The 26,052-nt window shown below is 44.5% G+C and overlaps 1 protein-coding gene across 1 annotated transcript; it reads right to left on the bottom strand.

Annotated features, from left to right (window-relative positions):
• Positions 1-893: 893 nt before the first annotated feature.
• On the bottom strand, positions 894-25,828 carry ext2 (exostosin glycosyltransferase 2). Its single transcript, XM_077023789.1, has 14 exons — positions 25,208-25,828; positions 24,568-24,791; positions 23,709-23,798; positions 21,692-21,808; positions 21,398-21,593; positions 20,551-20,690; positions 20,359-20,452; positions 16,804-16,935; positions 8,974-9,163; positions 6,444-6,610; positions 5,301-5,444; positions 4,653-4,781; positions 3,786-3,868; positions 894-2,047 (listed from the first exon to the last, which is right to left on the bottom strand). The coding sequence occupies exons 1-14, from the start codon at positions 25,520-25,522 to the stop codon at positions 1,909-1,911; spliced, it is 2,160 nt and encodes a 719-aa protein (XP_076879904.1). The 5' UTR covers positions 25,523-25,828; the 3' UTR covers positions 894-1,908.
• Positions 25,829-26,052: the final 224 nt, after the last annotated feature.

Here is a 26,052-nt window from a genome sequence, read left to right as displayed (position 1 = left end):
ACAGGGAGGATTAAACGGCAGATATTAAGAACAGATGACATTCGGTCTTGCAGGGCCGACACATCAACAAACTCCAGAATAGGAGAACTCTGGGATATCGCACTAAAAACTAACGCTGGTCTCAAACACAAGCACGCCGTGCTCCGTGTCTTGCACCCAGATACACACTTTCGCAGAGCAGACACATTTAGAACGCACCCACCGCGGTACTCCCACAGGAGTTTCCTGTCGGCTAAATAACAGACACTTCATAAAGAAGGAGCTGCAGACGGCCTGGCACTCACTGTGTAATTGGTCATTCACTGACATTTCCAATACCGGACTTGTTGCTGAAACCTCCTCACCAGATTTTCTCTGTGTCTGTGGAGGAAGAGTCAGAACAGGAATACATTTCTCTTCACAAGTTCACTCCCCATAGAGATGAAATGCATTTACCTCAGACACCCAGGCTCCTGGACCTAAATCATTCACACAGCAGACATCTGCTCCATCCCTAGACAGAGATGACCATGAAAGGGGGGAGAGAGAAAGAAGAAAAAAAAAAAGGAAATTCGCACAGCTTCACGATATCATCAATTATACATGTTTTAGAAAGCCCATTTATTATACAAAATGAATTTTAAAGTAAAAAAAAAAAAAAGACAAAATAGGAGAACCAAACAAAACACCTTAAAGAAATGTACAACTATTTCATTCTATGGTTAAAACCCAATAAACTTCTTGGTTAAAATGTTGAAGTGAACGGAAGAAAGTCCTTGATACATGGCCACTTCCTTGACATGCCACTGAAGACGATTGCAAAATACCAGAAATATCTCTCATCCATCACAAGAAGCAGGTCTTTATGCTTTAAGATCACCTGATTGAAAAAGACAGAAATGCTACACACAAAACACTTTTTCCGGCATTTAATTACATTCACAGACTAAAATTAGAACACAAACATAAATGTAAAACCCCATTTACTGCTGTATACAAGCACCTCCTCCTAAACAAATGACTCAATATAATCAGTTTCTTGACCCATGGCAAGATGAATGCCCTAAACGCATATCCTTAAAAATCAGCTTGAACTGTTAGATAAATTACACAGATATATTACCTTTACCATTTCCAAACACATTGTATAAATACTGGCAGCAGTAACCCTAATAACAAGGCTACCATTATTTTGACTTATCATTTCTGGTCACTTTCACACACGGATGTGTTGGCATCCACAAAGACTACAGTAAACCAAATAAACGTGATTACTTTCTAGTTTCTGTATAATCATCTTTGTGCTACAGCCTGAACACAAGCCTTGAGCCCTTTCCTGTCTTTTACATACCTTCTGTGATCACAACTGATCAAAAAAGCTAAATAAAGCTTTAGCATTTTGTAACACTGTGATACACCTCTCACTACGCCTTCTTGGTTTGTGTATGTACGACATTGCATTTTCTGCTTTTTGATATAACCGTAAAATAATTATCAACCGCAAGACAAATTCAGCCTGATATTTCAGCCTGAGTTCAGACTGTGTAGGGCACTGTTCTCAAACGCTGTACTGCAGAACAGTGCAGCACACAGTTAAATAGTTTTCATTGTGAATCGAGGAGGAACATCACTTTAGTCCTGCGTTAAGGTCCACGTAGTGCTCCAGTCGGCACTCTCAGCCATCTGATGAGTCCTGGAGTTCCTCACCTTCATGCTCAGCAATGCTCCCCACATCCAAAGAGTCCATGGACTTAAAAAAACAAACAAAAAGAAACGTGGATAAAAAGCAACAGCGTTTTTCACCTCTGCCACATCAAGCAGACATGCTGTATGTTCAGGGTGTCGTTAGTCAGGACACGCATGGCGCCGAGCTGTAGAGAGGACAGTTTTCGCCCACAAGGGCGTTGGAAGGAGAGGGGCCTGGCCTCGTCATAGACTGCCGATGTTGGGGAAACTCTTGAGCTTCTCGGGGAAGTCGTCTTTGTACAGGACGGGGTCGGCACGGTGCTCCACGACCTTGAGAGGCATGGTGCCGAACACGGACGCAAACTTGTTTATGCACTCGGACCTGGGAAGAGTGGGACGGGGGAGAAACGGCGATTGGCAAAGCATGAAAGTAACAGATCCCCCAACATCCCTCTGAACCAACCAGAGGAGACAAGGTAAGCACTGTGATATTTACAAGTTTAACGCCTGGGGTCAGAGTGATGTAATCAGCGCACCATCACCTGATCTGCGTCAGCCCGACACATTGAACAGTCACTTATAACTGACAGCTGGGGGAAAGTGTTTCCAGCTTGGGTTAGTTTGCTCAGAAGAGACTCCAGCTCGTTGATAATTTATCCAGGAGCCGATACTGATCTCTCTTGCGATGTGACCTTCATCTAAGTCATAATACAAACATTTTGATTTCATGTCTTTACAAAAAAAATAATTGCAATTAAATTAGTCCTACACAGCAGTTAGGAGGTATGTTGGTGCCCTGTGCTACACAAGGCATACACATTCACAGTCAGGTACGGGGTTAGCTGGGTTAGCTTGCAGTTTTTTTTTTGTGATATTATGTACATTTACCAAATGTTCAACTTGTCTGTCAAAATCTCAGAACATCGCTTGAGGGTTCTGTGGCAAACTGGGGGAGGGGGTGTCACCAGTACTGGCACAAGCACACCCTGGTTTAGGGTTTTTCCATAATGTATATGAATGTACAACACGGCCAATACCAAGTGGAATTCTGACCTTTTTATGTCTGACCTCATATATATTTTGAGTTTTAAAGGGTATATAAATAAACTAAAATGTACATTCCTTATATAGTCTATGTAAGGACCACATTATGTGTGTTGTATGTAGCGTATATAATTGCGTCTAATAATGAAAACACCCGACTCCAGTTAACCCTTTTTCTTTGTTATTATCTTAGTATTATTGTTATATTTTTATAATTTAAAATGTGCTTTAAATTAAAGGGGCTGCCACAGAGATCTGCAGCACTCATGTGTCATGGCAGTAAATGTATTGAGAAGGCGAGAAACGACCACAGAGACGCCGTCAAGCACCTCAGAGCCTCTGGTCAAAGAGCCGCGTGGTCAGTGGAGGCATACTCCATCACCAGCACTAACAAGAAACTTCCAAGGTCAAGGTCAAGGTCAGGCTCTCTGGCCTACCCAGAGTGGACCAGACCCTGCGATTGATGATGATGAGGATGCTCTTCGGCACCACTCCTAAGCCCTAAAGTGGCCACTCAGCCAGGTTACAGAAACAGCCTCTAGAAAGATGACTGGGACAATAACCGTTTAAGCAGTCGTCTTCAGAAAGATCATTTTCCATTTCAAAATCTACTGGTCTCCTGAATTGACATATTTCTTACTCCCCCGAATAAGAAATATAAGTTGCAAATTTTTCATGGGCAATATGTCTCAAAGTCCTGGAATATCTGCAAGCGCGAGCAGATTGTTGTTTTTAAATGTCTGCTCAGTTCTGTGCTTGTTTTTTTTTTTGCCTTTGTCTGTCTGTTCTGCGTAGCGGCACAAAGAGCTGAAGGAAGCCATTTTCTGTGTTCTGCCACAGTGTGAATCCAGCAGCACTGATCAGACTAGCTCTTGGCACGCAAGCAGCCGGCCCTGGACGGACAGCCGCTCGCCCCCTGGCTCCTGGAGGCAAGGCTCTCCCGTGAGGCGCCACAATGAGGCGATTGTTGGTGAGACACACAATGTGTTTCAGATGTGGGCAGAAGCCATGCCAAGGCCAGGAAGCTTCCAGGGCCCTCCATGTCCCATGGGCAGACTGCCTGACTCATACAGTACCTCTCCACCATGTGTGTCTGGTCCAGGGACAGTCCGTCTATTGCTGTACACTCGGGGCACTTGAACTTCTTTCGAGGAGTCACCTGCGAGGGAGAGAAGCACACAGAACCCCGCTCATCCCCCATGTGGTCTTAACAGATGATGTCAAGTTGACATTGTGTTCCTCAGAAGTTACTTTATAAATATGATTACAGTCTGATAAGTCTTGAGATTCAAAAACAATACCTGATAGCACACTGAAAACTCTGTATTACTAATGAGGGGAAGACAGCTTTGGCGAGCGTGTGTGTGTGTTGGGGGATGGCCTGACGACAGACCATATAACTCAGATGTAATGAGGGAGAGGTGTGTGTTTCTGTGACCAGGATAAGCTGCCCTATCTGCCTCTGACATTAGAGAGGTGATCTATGACTTTCCTTATCCACCCCCCCCCCCCATTTTCAAACACACACACACACACACACACACACTACAATGGCACTCTGGAAGAGACAAGTGGCTATGAAGTGAATGTGGCAAAAAAATTGTGATTTAGCAGACGCTAGCGAGAGCACAGGCTCTGGTGAGCCTAGGAAAACATATTGCACCAGAGATGGGCAGCCCACAACACCCAGATAAGAGAGGTTAGGGCAGGGGCTATAAGGGCCGCCCTGCTCCTGGACAGAGTCACTGCAGTGTGGAGAAGGAGCCGTGTGAGATCAGAGGAGCATTCTGCATTCTTCAAGGAACCACGCTCTCTCCACGCCCCCACCAAGAGGACTTACCTCTAACTGACCAAAACACTTTTCACCATGGTGCACAGTAGCAGTATGTGCAGGAAAAAGTCTATCTTAAAGGTCACTTTTTCTAACCAGTACACTTGTATACCTTTATGGGGGCTTTGCCAGTGATGTTCGCCACGAGGAAGTTCATGGCGATATCCTCGCAGTTCATGTGAGCGTCTACCCAGTTCTTAATGTCTCCTGGCATCTTGTATGTGTACAGATAGTTGAAGTACTGAAGGAGAAAAAGAAATTTGTATGTCAAAAAATTCATCTGCAAAAGAAACAGGACAATATGAACTCTGTGTGTGTGTGTGTGTGTGTGTGTGTGTGTGTGTGTGTGTGTGTGTGTGTGTGTGTGAGAGAGAGAGAGAGAGAGAGAGAGAGAGAGAGAGAGAGAGAGAGAGTGAGACAGAGACAGAGAAAGTGAATGAGAGAGTGAGAGTTGGAGAGAGTGAGAGACAGTGAATTAGTTGGAGAGAGGCAGAGAGAGTTAATGAGAGCGAGTTGGAGAGAGAGAGAGAGAGAGAGAGAGAGAGAGAGAGAGAGAGAGAGAGGGAGAGAAAGGGGCTGTGTGCTGGCTAGTACACACAAACCACCAAGAAAAAAAGTTTTGTGTAGTCAGTGGTCAGTCGAGCCGTGAGTATAGAAACTCTCCAACCTTATGGTAGAAGGTACAGAAACTCTCCTACCTTATGGTAGAAGGTACAGAAACTCTCCAACCTTATGGTAGAAGGTACAGAAACTCTCCTACCTTATGGTAGAAGGCGGCTCCAGTCAACACCATGGAAACCTCATTCGTCCATTCAGATTCGTACTTCCATTTTCCCATCTCATGATCCCATAAGTGCAGCCGACCAGGATACCCCACTAACCTGTCTGGGAATTCACGCCACACCTGCCCACGCAGACACAAACACTTACAAAAACATCTGCCTCCATCTCCAAGACTTCACCTAAATAATTCAGTTTATTCTTGTGCTGTTTACACCAGTTTTAGACAAATCTCATCTCTAAACAGCAACCTTGACAATCATAAGGTACGTCAGTGGGTTAACCTCAGCTAAATCCCAGAGATATCTGGCAAACCTACCGTTTCTAGAAATCCTTGACTGTCACACCAATATGTCACAAGAGCTCGCATGGTAAGCCAGACACCCAATCTCTATTTCATACAATTACCCATAAATGATGCCCATTTTCTTCAATGAGTGATAAATGGCTGCAGGTGAGGGAGAGGTAAGCCGGTAGCTATGATTAGCATCAGCCCACCAGTCATCAACCCTCACACATCAAACCCTTGTCAGAAGCATGCATGCATGACCGAACGTAAGGGATCCAGAGGTGAACAGGGATTTAAGGCTTTTCGTATGACTTTACACCACAGAGAGAAGTTCAACAGGACTGCATTAAACCCCATCAAAGCTGAAAGAGCCCACATCTGAAGGTTATTCTAATTTAATTGGTCATAGAAGCAAAAAAGTCAAATAAGCAATTCAGATGAACTGATTTTCAGCAGCTCCAGCAGGCGGGTGTCTGGTGGCATTGATGCTGGATTTAGGTGAATGTTGGCGAGATGTAGCATTAGACACGTAAGACACAGACGACAGCGGGTCTCCCTTCATCACATGGTTGTGGTTATATGATTCACTAAATTACTGTCCTGGACTTAAAGTGTGATCAATTTTCCCTAAATTTCAGGAAAACCTCCAGTGCAGTGGAGCCATCAGATAGAAATGGAATTCCCAAATGTAATTCAAGCCCCGAGTCAGAAAACACTGTCCCTCAAACAGAATGGGTCCCCAAAAGAGGTTCCATAATGGACAGTGACGACGACCCGACACTGTACTCCATGCTAGTTAATCAGTAATGATGCGGAGAGACCCCTTCCACCCACCTCGTATCCAAACTGAAGCTCGTCAGAGGTCAGCATGATGATGTCATCATCGATGGCCAACACCGCCTCCGTCTCGATCTCGTCGAAGGGGAAGAAGCGATTGCTGAGTTTGTTCTCCTTGGTACGCACCACCTTGAGAGGAACGGTGATCTTCGGCCAGAGAGACTCTGTGAACATCGGGAGAGAAGACCTTTGCTTCAGAATGAACAGCGCAACTTTGAAACATGGTGAGTTTCCTTTAGAGACGGGTTAAAGGCTCTGAGAGGTAGAAGAAGTTACTGTGGAAAAGGGAACAAACGGTTTACTTCAACTGCCTCATGGCGCATACGTGTGTGACCACACTCGCATTCTTCACAGGGCAAGAAAGACAACACTGTATTTGCAGTTGTGTAAGATCTTGGGAATAGTCCACAGCACGGACAAGACGGCCAGCACATGCCTGGTCACCTAATAAAGCTACAGAGAAGGTCCAGGTTGACCAAGACATACAGACCCTTACAAAGTACGGGGGAGTGTGTAATTAAACTCTAAGAGGATTCTTCTCTTCTTCCTTGTTTTCTGAGTCTTTGGAACTTTGAGGAGGAAAGTTTCTGAATTACTGGAATAGGCTCTCTGACCGAGACTACCTACCTTTCAAATCTGCAAGATCACAAACTAAAAGTTTACCTAAGACAGAACAGACACTCAGCATTTACGGAGCCCTCTGTAGCTCCACCTCATTACTGTAGTGAAGGTTTGATAAACGAATACAGTGATAGACATGAGACACCGAGACACACACACACACACACACACACACACACACACACACACACACACACACACACACACACACACACACACACACACACACACACACACACACACACACACACACACACACACAAACCCTCTTATTGCCTAAAACCTCTTCATACAATGTACACATATTTAGGACTGCCAAAAGGAAACATTAATTCAAAAATCACTTTAGGTAATAACTTTAGCTCTACTCCCCCAGAGTGCATTAAAATCACTGAGAAACTCACTATATATATATATATATATATATATATATATATATATATATAATTGTATATAGGTTAATACTTCAAGTGGTCACCAGCACTTCATTAAAATGATAAACAGACCAGACTTGGGCAAGTTAAAGTGCTGAAAACAAACAAACACAATCCGCAAATGAGGAGAAGGAAATCCGTCCTGATCCGAACCAGAGTCTGGCGCTGACCTGAGAACAGGCCTTATTAGTTCTAATGGCTCACTAAACTGGAGTGTGGCTTCCCTGACGCCTCTAATCAAAGGCAACGGCGAGCCATTAAGCAACTTTAAAGTACACCCCAGTATAATGACATTACCTAAATCTATCAGAGGAAATATTTAATTTCTGGTGCTTTTTCCTTACTCCAAGCCAGTCAGTGTAACCGTTCCATAAACAGGCACACACCTAATTGCCTTGTTAAGCACTATCATTAGTCAGAGCACTTCAATAAATAACAATGTCGGTGAACTTTGACACATCTCTGGTAGGCTAAACATTTGTTCTCAGCTGACGGAGAGGGAGATGGTTGGGGGCACCATCCCTCTGGTTCCACCATCAAATTCAGGGTGAACGTCTTGTGAGAACAGACTGTTCATCAAAATGAGGAAAAACTTAAAACTGTCCCATGTTGAGAACCAACGGAGTGCTCGGACTTCTAAAGCTCACACGAAAACTATTAAAGCATAAAAAAATATATAAAAGCATAAAGCAATAAAACCCACCAGTCCACGGGTGAATGTTCCACTACCTCTATCGGCCAACAATGTGGCTATGCCAGTGGATCGGTCAAGCATTTTATATTCACAATCTGAAGATAAGCCGGAAAGAGGTTTTTCTTCAGAAGTTTGGCTTCATAATTTCACAGATGTGACCATCAGTAGATCTGATCTAATGTTAATCTAAGGTACACCATGGGCTTTCTATTCTTATTCTATATCTATGAAAGACATCTCTGTATAAAACAACTGACAGCAATAAAGGAACACGTGAATATGCAATGGATTTAAAAGCATTCAAGAATAACAGTACCTAAAATGTTTAATTAGCCACACGTAGGTCTCAATAAACAAAGCTCTATATTTAATTCAGTGTTAGCAACACAAGCTGGTCAGGGCAGAGAATTATTGAGTGGGTAAATGTAAAACATCTAAATCAAATACTCACTGGCTACTGTATTAAAACACCTAGCTGGTGGTGTTGGAACACCACACTTATCATAGATTAGGTCCACCTATCTTTCCAAGTGAACTTTACAGATGTACAATTACAGACTATGTCCAAGATTTGTGAGCCTCTATGGTCAGATAGACACAAAAAGTTACTGGGGGGTTTTACGGTCATTCCATTACAGACCTTGAAGGGTTCAGCACCCAAGAATATCCCGCCCACATTTGACCTTAAATGAACCCCTACAAGATGCGTCTAATAAAGAGGCTAGACTTTGAACAACCGAAATAATGATTGCTGTTAAAAAAAAAGTGTGATTCAAACCTTCAGGTGGACTCTTGTTCTGGTTGTTCCACACGACCAGAAGCTTCGCCAAACTAGGGACTTTGGAGATCTCGGTGATGACCCTGAAGAGACTCTCCACCCGGTCGTAAGTCAGAACCACAGCAGTGAAGCCAGGTGATCGAGGAGGAATGAGGGGAAGAAAAAGGGGGCTGTTTACACTGGACCATTTCTGTTGGGGAGAAACACACACAACGCATTTAAAGAATTAGTAAGAAATAAGAATTTCACAAATAGGATTTCATTAAAAATGAAACAGATGATGTCTTTCAACTGAAAACAAGCACTATATATATATATAAATAAAGAAATCTTTAAAAACTGCAAACTAACAGTGCTGAACAATAGATTAAAAACACCAGCAAACGTCTAGAGCACAAAACAGAGGAAAACACAGCAACAAGCAGCTCAAGAAGAGAGCCGTGACCTTTGCTGCGTGCCAACACATTCGCCTGAAGCATCTCCCTCAATCTTGGGAAGCATTCAAGCACCATTAGTCTCAGTAAGCAAGCGCCTGCCCGGCCTACGAAAAGTCAAGAATTTGTTCTTGGTAATCGAGCAAAAAAACAGCGCGATGAGACAAACGTTGCACATCTCTGCCATGGAAACATCTTCTCAAAATACCCACAGCTCTATAAGAATCCAACCTTGATCAGGAGACTCACAAGCCATTTCAGCTGTGCACCCAAAAGTGATGTTTGCTGGGACCAAAACTCCCAAAAATACATCATAAGTTACCATGACATGTTAACAGTACATAAACACAAACCACAAATGAGCCAAAATTGACATATATGAGCAACATTTATTCTTTCATAAAATATTTAATTATCTTTTGCACCACAGTCCCTCCGTATACCCTCACACACCACAATGTACTGGCAAAGGAAGCTGCCAAAACGTTTGATATATTCACATGAATATGCCATTTCATTTTTGCTTCAAAACAGAATTTACAAAAAGCATTGACCATAATTTCCTTTGTTTGTATCTGTTTCTCTTTCCTCTCAGTCACAGTGAAGTTCTGGATGGGGATGGATTAAGGGAAGGTCACCTTCAGTTCAGCTCATGAACCTTTGCATTGTGTTTTAGAGCCTGTCTGCATGGTGAATCCAATACACTACATGTAGGCAAATATTATGAGTGGTATTTGTACTGGCTAAATTAAGTTTCCTTACTTTAAGCTTTTAGAGATCTGTTCCATTCTCTTCCCGTTAACTTTCACATGAAACTGAATTCGATTTGGTGATATTCTTCTCAAACTTAAAACCAAACATCTGTTATCCACCAAACCCAAGACAGCTAAGGCATTCTACATTATCTTCCCAAAAAAGTGGTGAACATTCCCCTAAAAGCAATGCTCTAGAGCAGGGATAATCAATTAAATCTTTCCGCGGTCCATTTTTGGCAGATAGCTCAGACCTTAGGTCCGGGTCCGCGGTGGCGAACGAAAGTTGTTGAGCGGGGGGGGTGGCGAACGTAACACTCAAATGGGTGGTGAACGTAACACTCGTCTGAAAATAAATTCTCCGGTTTAAAATATAGTCTCCCGTTAAAATTTTTTTTTCTTCCAGAGCCATCATTTGTGTATGTAAATATTCCAGAGCCATTATTTGTGTATATTAATATTCCAGAGCCATCATTTGTGTATGTATACATATCCAGAGCCATCATTTGTGTATGTATACATATCCAGAGCCATCATTTGTGTATGTTAATGTCCCAGAGCCATCATTTGTGTATGTATATATATCCAGAGCCATCATTTGTGTATATTAATATTCCAGAGCCATCATTTGTGTATGTATATATATCCAGAGCCATCATTTGTGTATGTAAATGTTCCAGAGCCATCATTTGTGTATGTAAATGTTCCAGAATCATAATATGGGGATGTAAATAAGCCCTGCTACATCTATGCACCCGCTTGTACAGAATTTCCATCTTCAAAGTCTATAGTGCAGTTTTCAGGGAGGGTGGAATTTTATGACTGCACTCTTGTGAACTCTGTGCAGCGGGGGTGCAGATGCGTCCTGGCAGGGCCAGAGTGAGGCAGGGGTGTCGGGACGCTGTCGGCGTCAGCGGTCGTCTCCTGCCAGTGTGGGGCTTGGATTGCCTTCCTGGCCTGCTTTAAAACAGCCTGTAAACTCACAAAGATGCACGCACTGGAGCAGAGATCAAGTGACACTGTAAAGTAAACACTGAGAGCTCTTAAAGGCCTTGTGATGCGGTCATGGAGATTTCTGTTCTTTACGGGCCTGAAGGAGGAGGAATGAGGAGAGGCAGGAGAGAGAAAACCTCAGATCCTGCCCCACAAGAGGTGCAGTACACCCACGGAGGAAGACAGTCACCTTGACCAGCCATGATCATATGCTTAGGAACATAAATTATACATCGACCTGCAACTGGGAGAGGAACAACTGCTTCAAGAGCGTTACAAACACAGACCTACAGTAGATCTATACTTAAATAAGGTTCTTTTTTGATCCCTTATGAATTTTAAGTGGGCTCAGTTTCTCAGGAAGAAAACATGTCAAATCTATGCAGATTAGTACGGCTTATTAAAAAGATGTTTGCATGATTATCATACTGTGCCAGCGTTTCCCTTTGACAGCATGAACGCACGGTCAGAGACTACAACTTTCTGTTCAAATCCAACAGGAGAGTAGGGTCGCATAAGATGAGATGATTTGAGATTTACTCTACAACTGTTTCAAATGAAGATTGTGCCTATAAATAAAGAATCTACACTATGGCAGATCTGGATAAATCTAATAAGTTATTATAAGTTACTAGACAGAATGTCTAGAAAATGATAAAGTAGCAAGAAATCTTCACCCAATCACCATCAACACTGGCCATCTTCACCCAATCACCATCAACACTAGCCATCTTCACCCAATCACCATCAACACTAGCCATCTTCACCCAATCACCATCAACACTAGCCATCTTCACCCAATCACCATCAACACTAGCCATCTTCACCCAATCACCATCAACACTAGCCATCTTCATCCAATCACCATCAACACTAGCCATCTTCATCCAATCACCATCAACACTGGCCATCTTCACCCAATCACCATCAACCTATGCTGGCTTCATAGAATTAGTCTATACAAAGTCCCTTCGATATGTATGAACTTCACAGAAAACATTGAGCATCAGGACTAAAATGTGCGCCCTTACTAAGTGGAATATTAATTTCAGTTTAGTAAGAACGTATTCAGCAGGACTATGGGACTGAACTATAACACACGCTCTCTGCCAATAAGGAAACAAAAGGCAATAGTGCACAGGGTGTAATTACAGTGTGCTAGGTCCTTAAACGACTTATTCAGCTATGTTTCAAGAGGTGTTGAATTCACATGCCCATTTCCTGGGTGTCATTCAATTATTAATGGAGACCAGTAAAACTCTACATGCTCCAGTAACAGGGCTTGTTAAAACCAAAGAGTTGAAACATACTGCTAGGACAGACTTAAGCATCAAACACGCAACATTACTGACTTGAGATACCCCAAAACAAATCCTGAAACTTGGGCAATAAAAGAGAACTACAATTCGCAGAACTACCACTGAGGAAAACTTTGTTCTTGACTGACGTCAAGCTTTTTTCTCCCCCTTTATCAGAATGACCTGGTTTTATTTTAGGGGGGAAAACACTGACGGTGTGTTTATCAAAGGCAGTTGTGGACTTTCCACTAACGAGCAAAGGAAGGGCTACCTACCATAGGTACTGAGAGGTCCAAAAGGAAGGGCTACCTTCCATAGGTACCGAGGTGTCCAAAAGGAAGGGCTACCTACCATAGGTACCGAGGTGTCCAAAAGGAAGGGCTACCTTCCATAGGTACCGAGGTGTCCAAAAGGAAGGGCTACCTTCCATAGGTACTGAGAGGTCCAAAAGGAAGGGCTACCTACCATAGGTACCGAGAGGTCGAAAAGGAAGGGCTACCTTCCATAGGTACCAAGAGGTCCAAATGGAAGGGCTACCTACCATAGGTACTGAGAGGTCCAAACGGAAGGGCTACCTTCCATAGGTACCGAGAGGTCGAAAAGGAAGGGCTACCTTCCATAGGTACCGAGAGGTCGAAACGGAAGGGCTACCTTCCATAGGTACCGAGAGGTCGAAACAGAAGGTCTACCTTCCATAGGTACCGAGAGGTCGAAACGGAAGGGCTACCTTCCATAGGTACCGAGAGGTCGAAAAGGAAGGGCTACCTACCATAGGTACTGGTACTGAGAGGTCCAAAAGGAAGGGCTACCTACCATAGGTACCGAGAGGTCCAAAAGGAAGGGCTACCTACCATAGGTACTGAGAAGTCCAACAGCTGTCCTGAAAACTCACAAAGGCACAGACTACTACAGACTACCATGTGGCTACAGATTTTTTGAAAAAGCCCGTTAAGGTTTTGTGTATAGCTGTTTGCCAGTGCCATCCAAGACACAATCAGAAATACAAGGATGTACATACAACATCTTACAAGCTGAAATACACTGTCCCCTTTAAGAGTGATGCTTATATTTTGATAGTGATATTTATGAGAAGCAATAAATTCAACTCAATTATCAAACTCAAGGTCCCTCCAAACAGCAGCAAGCGTGCCTACAAATGAATCAGATTTGCGTGGAGAGATTCCTTATTTCACAGGCAGTGTAAAGTTAGGCTGTGGGCTCCTGTGTTTCTCGCCAGGTGCTAACCAAACTCAGCAGCTGACCAGCTCTCTCGCTGGGCTGGTCATGGTCCATCACCATAGACACAGCCATTCCTCAACATCAGTCAACAATCACAGCAAAAAGAAGAAAAAAAAAAAACCTACATTAGCCAATGGAAATGTCTTTGAAGTGACACTGACATACAAGCAAAGAGGAAATAATTAAAGTACCACTGTGACATATAAGTGGTAAAGTGAATGGTAGGAACACAGGGGTGTGGTACATGAGAATTTAGTCTGGAGTCTGAAAACAGTTTGGTCTAATTGGACAGGCTCCAGTGTGGTTCAGCATACACAAGAGGAAAACAAACCTCCTTTTCCTTTACAACGCACTGTCAAGAAATTTGTCTGTGGCATTCAATCTAAATTCACCTGCTGTTCGGTTCACAGTATACAAATAAATGTTCAAACAACCTTTACCGTGTTACTGGAAATGATTTATAAAGCAGTACTAATCCTTGTGTCCATTATAAAGACCCAAAATCCACATAAAACCCAAAATAATAAACACTATAAACATCAACATCATTGTGAATCATGGGCCCCTTCCTCCTTCCTTACAGAAAATACAAACTTCTGAGAAAACTCCAGTACTCAATTGACAAGTTGGTCATTATCATATCCAGTATGAAAGTAGGGGGGGGGGGGGGGGGGGGTTGTATATAATTGCCCTTGAATTGCTTGTTACTGGGGACCAGTACACTTTTGTCAAACGGCGGGCAGCAGAGGTATGGGGCTCTTGAGTGATGGTGAGGGGCCACAGGCTGTTTCATGTGGGCCCAGACGGGCTGGAGAGGCCTGCAGCTGGGGTAACGCTAGCACAGCTTCGGGATTAGGCCAAAATGGAACCCAGATGAAAGCGTGGACGCCTGTTCAGTCGCAAGGGCGCAGCACACAAAACACTTACCGGTACGTCCGGGCTGTCATTGGAGCTGATAGGCACAGAATGCTGGTATCAAAATGACTGGGCCGAAGCAAGAGCTGAGTTTTAAAGTGGTAAAGGAGAGAGCAGCTTCCAGAAGGTTTGGACTGTCAGGACAGCATTAGCAGTCACATTAGGTTTCAGCTTCTGCAGCGTCTTTTCAAATGAAAGTTACGTTCATTATGTGTACGGGGAGAAGCAAAATGGTCCTGACAGGGCGTGAAAAACAACACCTAGCCTAGTTGCTCAGGACGCCGGATCAACACAGATCTCGCCCTACTACTTTTCAGCACTTCAAACGGGTGAACTGAGTAACAACGTTGGCTCAGTGGCTCAAAATATATACCACACACACACACACACACACACACACACGATCTGTTGGGCTTCCATTGCTTCCCAGTTCCTTCAGAACTGCATTACAAATGCAGCCTATCTCGACGATGTCTCCAAAGCACCAGCGGAGTTCTAGAAATGTGCTTTCAATTATGTCCCGGTGGATATAGAATGGCAGAGAAAAAATAAAAAGGTCCTTGATTTATTTAGTGCTCCGTTCCAATTCTGCTGAACGCGTTTCCACTGAGTATCTTGAGAAAGTATTTCATCTTTCCTATAATGCTGGAATGGTCAGAGGACAGAAATGCGGCCCAATTAACCTCTCCTGGGCCTGGGTACCATGAGAACTGGGCAGTGTTGACTGATAAAGAGCTGGGGAATACTGGCACAGGAGGACAAGGTGACGTGGAACCACTAATGAGCTACAAACCCCTCTCCTTTCAAACTTGGACACTGATTGATTAGCAGCACAATTGAAGCAATTCCAAATTTTCACAGTAAAGGATAAATCAGGTTTGTTAAGTAACAACGAGAAACATTTGCAGTCACACTTCCATGAGACAGAATTGGAGCAGGAGCTTAGTGGCACTACTGACGGCCATTAATGTCCACAGTGTGATTATTCCTCCACCAGAATAGCTGTCTACTCTCATACCAGATTGTTCCGTTTTACAATCATATAAGACTGTCATTCAAATACTGTTAAGAACCATATAATCAGAGTAAAAACACCTAAAATAATATACAGACCCTCCATCCATATTTGATCTATCAGACAAACCATTCACAATATTTGGCATATTGTCCTATTAAACCCCAACTTACCATTAGCATTAAATGTATTATTAGTTCAGAATTCATATAATGAATTTTGTACGAAATTATGTCAGTTGCAAAAGATCAGCAGCCACACACTTTATAAAAAAATAAATCTAAATACATTTATATTCTACAAGGGTATAGTTGTAATATTTCTTTAACTAACTGACATTGCCCATTGTGAAAATGTGTAGTTGCAGACAGATGAAAGAAACTCCGTGTCTACCGCCTGTTATTACCTGCAACAGCACAAAACAGCACTAATTCTTCTGGACAGCAGGACAAAGAGCAGGACAGACAGCAGGACAGACAGCAGGACAGACAGCAGGCCTCTTGGAACTAGGACATGGACCCCAGCAGCAAGGCTCAGAAGACCAATAAAACTAACTTCCCATCAGACATTTCCTAAAACAGCGGGAGGTCTCAGATCTAGATTCCCACCTAGATTCACTTTGTGAAAAATGTTGTGCAAGTCACTGGTGGAAACTAGACTAGTCTTGTTCCTTATAACTATTGTGGCTTATCAAAACGAATGGTGTCATTTTGACACCTGACGTACTGATCTGGGATCATATCTTCCAGCCCTACATCTCTGTGTGACAGTATTTAACAGGCGAGATGTACTTCAACAACTGCCACCTCTCCATTATCAACTAGTTAGGTCTGATAAGGTTAGATTTCTGAATTTAATACTTAGTCATTTAATTTGCAGAAATTGCTTGAATGCTCATAATTAAACATTCACAAACATTCATTTTTACTTTTCATCTGCAAACCCATCATCATCATCATCATCATCATCAAACCCAGACCAAGGGCTCTCCAATTTCAGACATGGACATTCGAGGACGTTTACCAGTGCACAGGCTACTCCACTTGACAGTGACATTGAAAAATACATGCAGTTAGTTTCACTGCAGTCAAATCGGATTTAAAAAGTGCAGAAAAAAGAAGGAAAACGGGCACAAGGCCCACGAGACAATGTTCTGACCGACCAAAAGTGTTGGTCCAACTCACCACAACCGGAGGGTTGTTCCACTGCTCGTATGTGCGGGCGGCGTACGGGTAAATGCGATCGTTGATGATCTGCAGTGTGGTTAAGCCAATAGCCTTCATGGAGCGGAAATACGCTTCCCAGAACCAACGAGCCTGCGGAACAACAGAGGGTATAAAATTTTAGTGTTAGCATTATCTGGACAGAATGACAGATGAATTCTGACGCAAGCCCATTCAAAGCCGTCAGACAACTCTGGAGACCACAGGCGGAGGCCCCTCTACAAGCTCTGCGCTTCCGCTACACTCCCAGAATCCTCCTTGTGCCTTTATGACCCACCACGAGAGACTTTCAGCAGGCTTTAACAGGCTTCCAGGTCTCCAACAACTGCAGGGACCATCCTGGGCTGTTGTGAACTTCAGCTCATCAGTCTTCCAGCTCTTCCCAGTGAAGTGGAGTGTGACTTGGGGGCAAGAGCTGAAGGTCAAAGGTCAAGCCACATAACTCCTCACCAACTCCAAAACTAACAATTCAATGAGGCAGGAATAGAAACACAAGCTACCTTTACCAAATCACACGTCACACAGCTGACTGCTACTCTGCTAGTCAGACTAGAGGTAGGAGCCTTATCCTGTAATGCGGAACACATACTAACCAAAAACTGAGCACCGGTTATTTGATAACATTTTCAAAACTAATGGGAGCATCATCAGAAACTCAAGGTCATAAATTCTATCACAGATACTATCTTGACAATGCTTAGAGAAATAGATCTGTAAAACAAACACACATCAAGTGTGGCTACCAGGACCTGTCATTTATGTTCACCTCTGTTGACTGATTTACAAAAGCAAAGCCCAGCTACAACTTGAGAGTAATCTATAAGAGCTGATTACCCATGAAACAGTGCGATGCCCTGCAAGGACGCACTTTGACATTGTAACCCAGCTCCACCATGTCCAGTCCTGCGTGATCCTGGATTCTTCTACAGGAATTTGCCTAAGACTTCAGCAGAGCCTACCTCAGTACCCTGAACCCTACCTCAGTACCCCGTACCCTACCTCAGTACCCCGTACCCTACCTCTGTACCCTAACTCTGTACCCTAACTCTGTACCCTGTACCCTAACTCAGTACCCTGTACCCTACCTCTGTACCCTACCTCTGTACCCTGAGCCCTACCTCTGTACCCTGTACCCTACATCAGACTGGGCAGAGTGAAGTGATAATGAAATATAGTATGTCCAAGCCGTTCGTGCCGTGAGGGTGGGGGCAGCACTGAGGGTGCACTGAGGCCGTGATCCCTCTGTCCACGGGTTTCTTTCGTCGTTGCGCAGATAGTTTTATTGACTGCAATGTTTGTTGTCATATGGTCTACAGAGACTTCTGAGCGGTACATTAGAGCGGTTCTCCCTCCTCTTCACCCGGAGCCCACAGCTACGGCCCTTAAACGCTCAAGAAATACAACACAAAAACGATTCTGCTTCTTTATGGAGAAGGGAAGAGGATTCAAAAAGACTTTCTGGTCCCAGGGAGAGTGCAGCCACCCATAAATCAGCCTGTGATGAAAGTTTCCTTTCCGACGGGGAGGAGGGCAGAGGGAAAACCGCACCCACCAAGTTCCAAACCCCGCCCCATTCAAACGCCAGCAGGACCTTTTATGAGGGAATACACGGTCACATGAGAACACTCTTCTGTCAATGCCACAAACACACAAAACTCTCAAAGACACTTAACCGATACCACAACAGCCAATCCTCACTGCTAGAGAAACAGCTGTAGATTTGCCAGTACATCGCCTTCACATTAATACAACTGTAAATAAACTACTTGCTCTTTAAATGTTCTACAGAAGATTATTTTGTATTATTGGTGAGGCATATATGAAGCCACAACTTGGATTCCCCTGATGTCATGAGGAAAACTTGCAAGCCAACACCCCAGAAATACTGGTGCTGTAGGAGGAAGTCATTCCTGCCTGTGTACATGTCGGGCACGAAGACAGCCATCACTCATGGGTTCTGATTGGACGGTTCGGCCTCCAGCCCTTCCGTTATGAGGCATGTGTTCTATTCTGGTGTTGACCTAAACAACTCTCCAGGGAGTCTCTCTCCAACACTTTATAGAGCATGGCTAAAAAGCCAGTCTGGACCACTGTTTACATTTAGCAGCTATTCAGCACTTAGCTAACAAATTGACCCAAATCAACACTGCCTCCTCACAAGCAACAAGGTGGTTTTGCCCGCTATAAATGCATGTTGCTACTGCGTTCAGGGCCAAGCAGTTTACAATCCACGCCACAACTATAACATCACGAGCAGAACCAGCTTCATCGGAGCCGATCACCACAAACTACAGCCAACAAACGGGGACCACAGCCCACATTTCAAAAGAAAGCACTTAGAGAGCGCAGCAAAGGGAGCAATCTGTAAACAAGAGACCTGACACTTATGGCCCTTCAACCGAAGGTCCTGGATGCTTCAGGACCAAACAGTGAGCAACAATGAATGACAGCACCCTCCGCTGGGGAAAAGTGAAACTGCAGTGCAACTTCTTAAAAGTCTAAAGGTTTCTGGACAGTTTCTGTGAGGGGTACAGCCGTACTAAGGAAGTGTAGATGACCTAGGATTGTCTAAAGATCCGTGATTATGCCAGAATATGTCGGCAATCAGCTTTTTCCTGTCTTTTTTTTTTGTTGCTGTGACGTGAATGGGAAAGAAAGGAATGAAACGAGTGGCGGTGAGGAGTTTTGAGCATTACAACACACCATTACTCTGAAATATGTTGGGTCTCTTTGTACAAAGACCAGGACCAGCGCTGCAGAGCTTTGAGTTCTGCACTCACACACAAAAAAAATACCCTCTTCTTCTTGTCTGGCCAGAACTGAATACATTTCTCTCTTTCTGTGGGCAGTCTGATTGAACAGGTTGAGCCCTGGACTTCACCATCATTCAGTGTGTATGGTTTGGCATGGGCCTAAAGTTAGGGTAAAAAAAAAAAAAAACTTACACAAAACATACTGTGTGGTTAACCACTTGTTTTGATTAAAATACATCACCGATTTAAACAAATCTTGCCTTTTATCAGTTCTAAGTGCAGAGAAAGAAAATTTTATCTTAAAATAAAATCGAAAGTTCATACTTTAAGCGTATTATGTTTGGCGCTGGCCTGTCCGAGCGTATTATTTTGAGAGTGGAGGTGAAGCTCTATTGAGGGAGACACGTTAGTTAAGGAGCAGCGAGGAGTTTAGCGCAGCAGGAAGGAGGTCACCACACCTTTACCCTGGCCTTCACACTGCATTAAAGCCGAGATGACAGCTTGCATGTTAGTCATCGAGACTCTGCTTTACGCTTCAGCGGCATTTGGCCCCAGTTAGGAACTGCTACACTGCCGATTAGCTGTGGTGTGTTCGGTTTAGTCTTCCCCCAGTATGTATGCCTGCCTACCTTACCTATCTGTGCCTGTTATTAGTTTTTCTTTCAAAATGCTTTTCCTTGAAATGGTGGGTTATCTTGTTAAATAGCAAGTTCTCCCCTGAACCGTATTCCCAGAACGCACCTGTGCAGCCCTACGCTCGTACCTGTCTCTGCATCTCTTCCACCTGTCTGTGCGGGACACTCTTTAAAATCTGGTACATCTCCGGTAGCTTCTCCTCAGGAATGACCACAGACGCTCTGAAAACACAAACGTAGAGAATAATAATAAATGACAGCATCTCTTCCCTGCAGAGTACAGCAGTGCCCCGGGGTTTAGCCCAGATATCTGCAGGTACCTTTTCCAGTCCAGCACCTCCGAGAACGGCAGCACGTAGGAGTCGGCCATGATGACGGGGACGCAGCCGGCGTGCAGGACGTCGCTGAGCGTGGCCTGGCCCAGACGAGCCCCTCTCAGCACCACGCAGAAGGACGACTCCTGCAGAACCATCACAGCACGTATTAACGGCTCGGTACCAAAACACGTCCGCTTCCGTTTACTGGGGGAGCTGCATCACAGCTACGTCACACAGCGCCGTGTTACCGGGAGGACGACCTCAGCTGTTGCACGGGGGCCGAGGGCGTGTAGTGCCAGACAGCTAGATAAAAGCAGGTGGAGGTGAATTGGTAATGCTGCAAGGCTTTCTGGGATGAGAATGATACTACGTCTGGTCTGTGGTGGGTGTGGCGGCAGGCACTGGCCCCGCCCACACCCCCACCCAACCCCACCTCCTTCCCCGAAGGTCTTCCCCCCAGATGTACTGCTCCTGCCCCCAGCCCACATGGTAAACATGCGTTCTGTCTAGACAGGGCCGGACAGGAGACGAACACTGTGTACACCTACTACCGTCTCAATTTATATGAACAGTGACGTACACTGCGGATGGCGAAGATTACTACAAATCACCCACTCTTATCTAACGACCAAGATAAATTTATCTAATGGACATCATAAATGTATACTGGTCTAATGACCAGAATAAATTTGGCCAAAATAAATATATTCAAACTAGACACAAGAATTTACATGACTAAAAACAAATATCTTTGGCTATTTTATGGATTCTGGTATGGACAAGTGTTCTGAATGGCAGTCTAGCTCAAACTTTATTGATGTACTGGGTTTGGCATCATCATCAGCCCCACCTGTAGGATCTGGGGGTAGTCGTACACCTGGCCCTTGTAGCATCTCTTTCGTGCGGAGGCCATGCCCTGGGAGAGGTTGCTACACTTGTCCAAGAGGAGCAGGGCTTCTCCGTTCTCCTCCTTCAGCCTCTCCAGCTCAATGCGGTACTCTCGATGGATGGCCGTCTGGGAGGACAGGATGAAGTAGCGTCGTGGCCTGAAACAGGGAGAGAGAGAGAGCCTGAGCTGTCTTGGCCCCGTTAATGATTAATGGGCCAAAGAGAAGCGATGCGATAAAAGGCACTGTGGGCTCACCCCGGCTGTCTCTCAGGAAGGTCCACTTCATCCGACAGGGGGCTGTACACAGGAATGCTGATGTCATAGCCTTGTCTGTAGGTCCACGTGGAGAATCCTCCCCCAGCTAACAGAGCTCTGGGTATCAAGAGCCACAAGACAAGAGATGATGGGTTTTCTGCTAACATGCAAACACCCTGAAATGCGTTTTCCCCCGCAGACGACTGCCGAAGCAGTCTGGCACGGCCTGCCGTGTGTGTGTGGGCACGCTCCGACAACCGTCCTCGATCTCATTAAACATAGCTGCCACCCTCTCTGTGACAAGCCAATAAAACGTGAGCTACCATTCACTGCGGTGGAGGACACGGATTAAAACCCGAACCGAAGCAAGCGAAAGGAAAAGGCTGCGATAAATGTGCACGCAGCACATGTCGTCTTTCATCTGCCCACGCACATGCACGGCCCAGCTGGTTCTGATGAGGCCGCACGCCAAACAGCACACAGCTGGGTGCACCCAGGAAATTCCCCCACAGCTCCAGATAAGTGCTCGTCGTTTCAGGGCTTTTCTAGTACATAAAACTCACCTTTTCCACCCAAAAGCGAGAGCGCGGCCAAAGAGGAGGCTGGGAAAGCCGGGCTGTGTAGCAGTAAATACCAGGAGATTACGCATGTCTGTCTGCTCTCTGGGACCTTCCCTTTCATGACTGCTCTTAGCTGCAACTTTGATCTCTCTTTGGAATACGCCGCTTCCAAGAAACGTATGGAAGCCATCGTATATTTTCACACACGATAAACTGATTTAAAATACATTTTCTGAAGGAAAAGTGAAGTTGTATTGCTTAGTGTAATTAATTACAGATTTTTAACTGTTTTATTGGCTTTGTAAAGTTGTTTACATTTTTTTTTTAACTTAAGCTTTATTCAGTTTTCTCCAGTATAGTTTCTAAGTGTTGAAACATTCAGTAGGTCTAAAACTGATTACGGTGGATAAAGAAATACAATTCACAATCAGCAATGTTAAAATATGTTATACTCCAAGTTATTATGATTTTCTCCAGAAGGAACACAGTCGTGCTATAAATCATGAGGGCCCAAACCAAGTTTAAGGTTCTGCTTCCCTCTAGTGGTCCAACGCATACAAAGCATTCATATTTTCTTTAGTCTCAAATAAAAACCAAAAGGTCAAACCAAGTTAAGAGGAGCAGCATTTGAGCTGTACTCCTAAAGGAGGAGAGGGTATCAACACATTTGAGCTGTACTCCTAAAGGAGGAGCGGGTATCAACACATTTGAGCTGTACTCCTAAAGGAGGAGAGGGTATCAACACATTTGAGCTGCACTCCTAAAGGAGGAGAGGGTATCAACACATTTGAGCTACACTCCTAAAGGAGGAGAGGGTATCAACACATTTGAGCTACACTCCTAAAGGAGGAGAGGGTATCAACACATTTGAGCTACACTCCTAAAGGAGGAGAGGGTATCAACACATTTGAGCTACACTCCTAAAGGAGGAGAGGGTATCAACACATTTGAGCTGTACTCCTAAAGGAGGAGAGGGTATCAACACATTTGAGCTGCACTCCTAAAGGAGGAGAGGGTATCAACACATTTGAGCTACACTCCTAAAGGAGGAGAGGGTATCAACACATTTGAGCTGCACTCCTAAAGGAGGAGAGGGTATCAACACGTTTGAGCTACACTCCTAAAGGAGGAGAGGGTATCAACACATTTGAGCTGTACTCCTAAAGGAGGAGAGGGTATCAACACGTTTGAGCTGTACTCCTAAAGGAGGAGAGGGTATCAACACATTTGAGCTGCACTCCTAAAGGAGGAGAGGGTATCAACACATTTGAGCTGCACTCCTAAAGGAGGAGAGGGTATCAACACATTTGAGCTGCACTCCTAAAGGAGGAGAGGGTATTAACACTAATCTAAACGACCAGCAGAACAGCAAGGCACTCTCAACACGCCGGCTTAGCCAACGTTTTTGGTTAAATTCGAGTACATCATTTGCAGAAATCTCGACTTTGTGGACCAACCTGTCCCTGGGCACGTCCAAGGCTGTATTGTAGTCTGGAGGTCCTCCTGGTAACATGTTAAACAGTAGGTGATTCATGCCTTTGTCCCATCTGAAAACACACGGACAGACAACGTCAACACGCAGAACCAAGATGTGGTGAACAAGATGCAGAACCTGACAAAATGACAAATCCATCAGAACAAATTAATTACTCCAGTAAACTTGTTATGTTAATGAGACATTTGATTAGCAACTTGCAACACACAAGATGCAGAGGAATGCACAAAGAAGCCCAGTTAAGGTTTGGCAATACAAATCCAAGGATGAATGGCAGTACCAAACCAGGAAGATGTACGTCTGGTAATATAGCAACCATTTCAAAACATTAACATCGTCTACACTAAGACTTTATGATCATGCTTCACTGATATGAGTATTCAAAATTCACACTTCATTTCGATCCTCTTAAGAAATATAGCAGAAATAATCCTTGGAATTCTAGCAAAAGTCACAATTGCTACAGACAGCAAGGAAGACTGTGTTATATAAAAATCTAACCATGAAGAAAGGCAGACACAACAGCTACATGCCATCACCAATGCTGAAAATGCTGTGAAATTATTTCATTTTACGCATTTGGCAGACACTCTTATCCAGAGCGGCTTACGATTTCAAGCTTACAGACGTAGGCATGTAGTGTTAGGAGTCAAGGGCTCTCACCGCTAGAACACAGAGCACCTGCCTGTATGGGGCTTGATCCTGTCCCAGTGCACACAGGCACTAGGACGAGGTCAAACCTAAAACGCCAAATCGATAGAAACGTGGGCGTGTCTGATAAAAGTCCCACAGAGTGTTTTGGGTGATGGGATGAGGTGCACCTGGGTAACAAGGCCAGAGCCTGGGCCGTCTCCCGAATCCGCAGAGAGTTCTGGTTCAGTACATCGATGGAAGGCACAAAAAGACACGCCCTTGTGACATCATCGGTGTAAAAGTCACTATCCGAGATTGCACTCAGCAAGTCGTTATACTCCCGGGACAGGCCAGTGCTGCTGATAGCTACTCCCACGTCATCCACAAACCGCTGGAGAGGGTAGATGTAAACCTGGAGAAGCAAGTTAAATGCACAGCGTGTTTAAAAAACAATCATAACTGAATTAATAAAAAAAAAAGATAAGTGATGCACGTTATATTATGAAGGAGAAGAATGCATTTGAAACAGATCAGAAAGACTCTGATTCCACCATAGCCATATTTATATAAACCTCTGATGGGGCAGTCATGGTCTGGTGGTAGGGAACTGGTCTTGTGACCGGAGGGTTGTGGGTTCGATTCCCAGACCTGAGGCCATGACTGAGGTGCCCTTGAGCAAAGCACCTAACCCCAACTGCTCCCTGGACTAGGGATGTGTGCACCACAACCCCCTAGTAATCACTAGTGTGTGTGTGTGTGTGTGTTATAATTGCACAGATAAGTGATAAAAAATCACAACTGACATATTTTCAAAACATTTAATTTCACCTTGATTCGGTTTTTAGGGTTGTAGCCACAGCGGTACACGTCGAAGCACGTGTGCATGCGGCAGCTGAGGTCGCCCCGCTCGGGAATGGGGCCGGACGCGGGCAGCCGGACCAGCGGCGCGTCGTGCACGCTGCGCCGGTCCACGGTCCACTCGGCGGAGGACTCGATGGAGTGCGGCCAGAACTGGAACACGCCGGTGGCCAGCAGGCCCAGCAGCACGAGCGAGAAGAGCGTGACGTAGTAGACGCGGTGCTTGGTCTTCATGCGCGGGATCAGCGCGGGCCCGCGCGAGCCGTACTTGGCCGCGGTGCCCATGGCGACGTCAGAACAAAAACAAAAACAAAAACAAACCCGATTTAACGGACGAGTCCGGTTGTTTTGCTATAGCGTTAGCAGCGCTAGAGAGCTAGCGGCCCCGTTCCTACCTCAGCTTCATCCGTCATTGCGGTTTAAAAGAGGCCCCGGAAAAACTATTCATTGTAGTTTTGTTATTAGTCCGGTAAAATATCTAAAATGTCTTTTTATTTTCTCCAAAATTCCTCTAAAGTCCATTTGTACCGCGTAGACGACAGCTGCTCGGAGGAAAAATCCGTGAGGAATTTCCTCTCAGTCAAGTCACGAATACCGAGACTTGTTCACGGACGGAGGCCTGTAGCGCCACCTGCCGGACAGGAGACTGCGTTTATTAAACGACGTCCTTCACATATTCACTTTACAAACTCATGTCTATAGATAAACAATCTCACGATACTCATATTTATATTTATGTGAATTATTTATTCACGTTTTCAGCACAAATGCACCCAGTCGTTTGCTCCCAGACGTTTCTCACGAACTAAAATGAG

Source organism: Brachyhypopomus gauderio, chromosome 12, assembly GCF_052324685.1.
Source record: "Brachyhypopomus gauderio isolate BG-103 chromosome 12, BGAUD_0.2, whole genome shotgun sequence".
NCBI lineage: Eukaryota > Metazoa > Chordata > Actinopteri > Gymnotiformes > Hypopomidae > Brachyhypopomus > Brachyhypopomus gauderio.
Note: the sequence above shows the minus strand (reverse complement) of the source record. Positions and strands in the feature narration are given on the sequence as shown.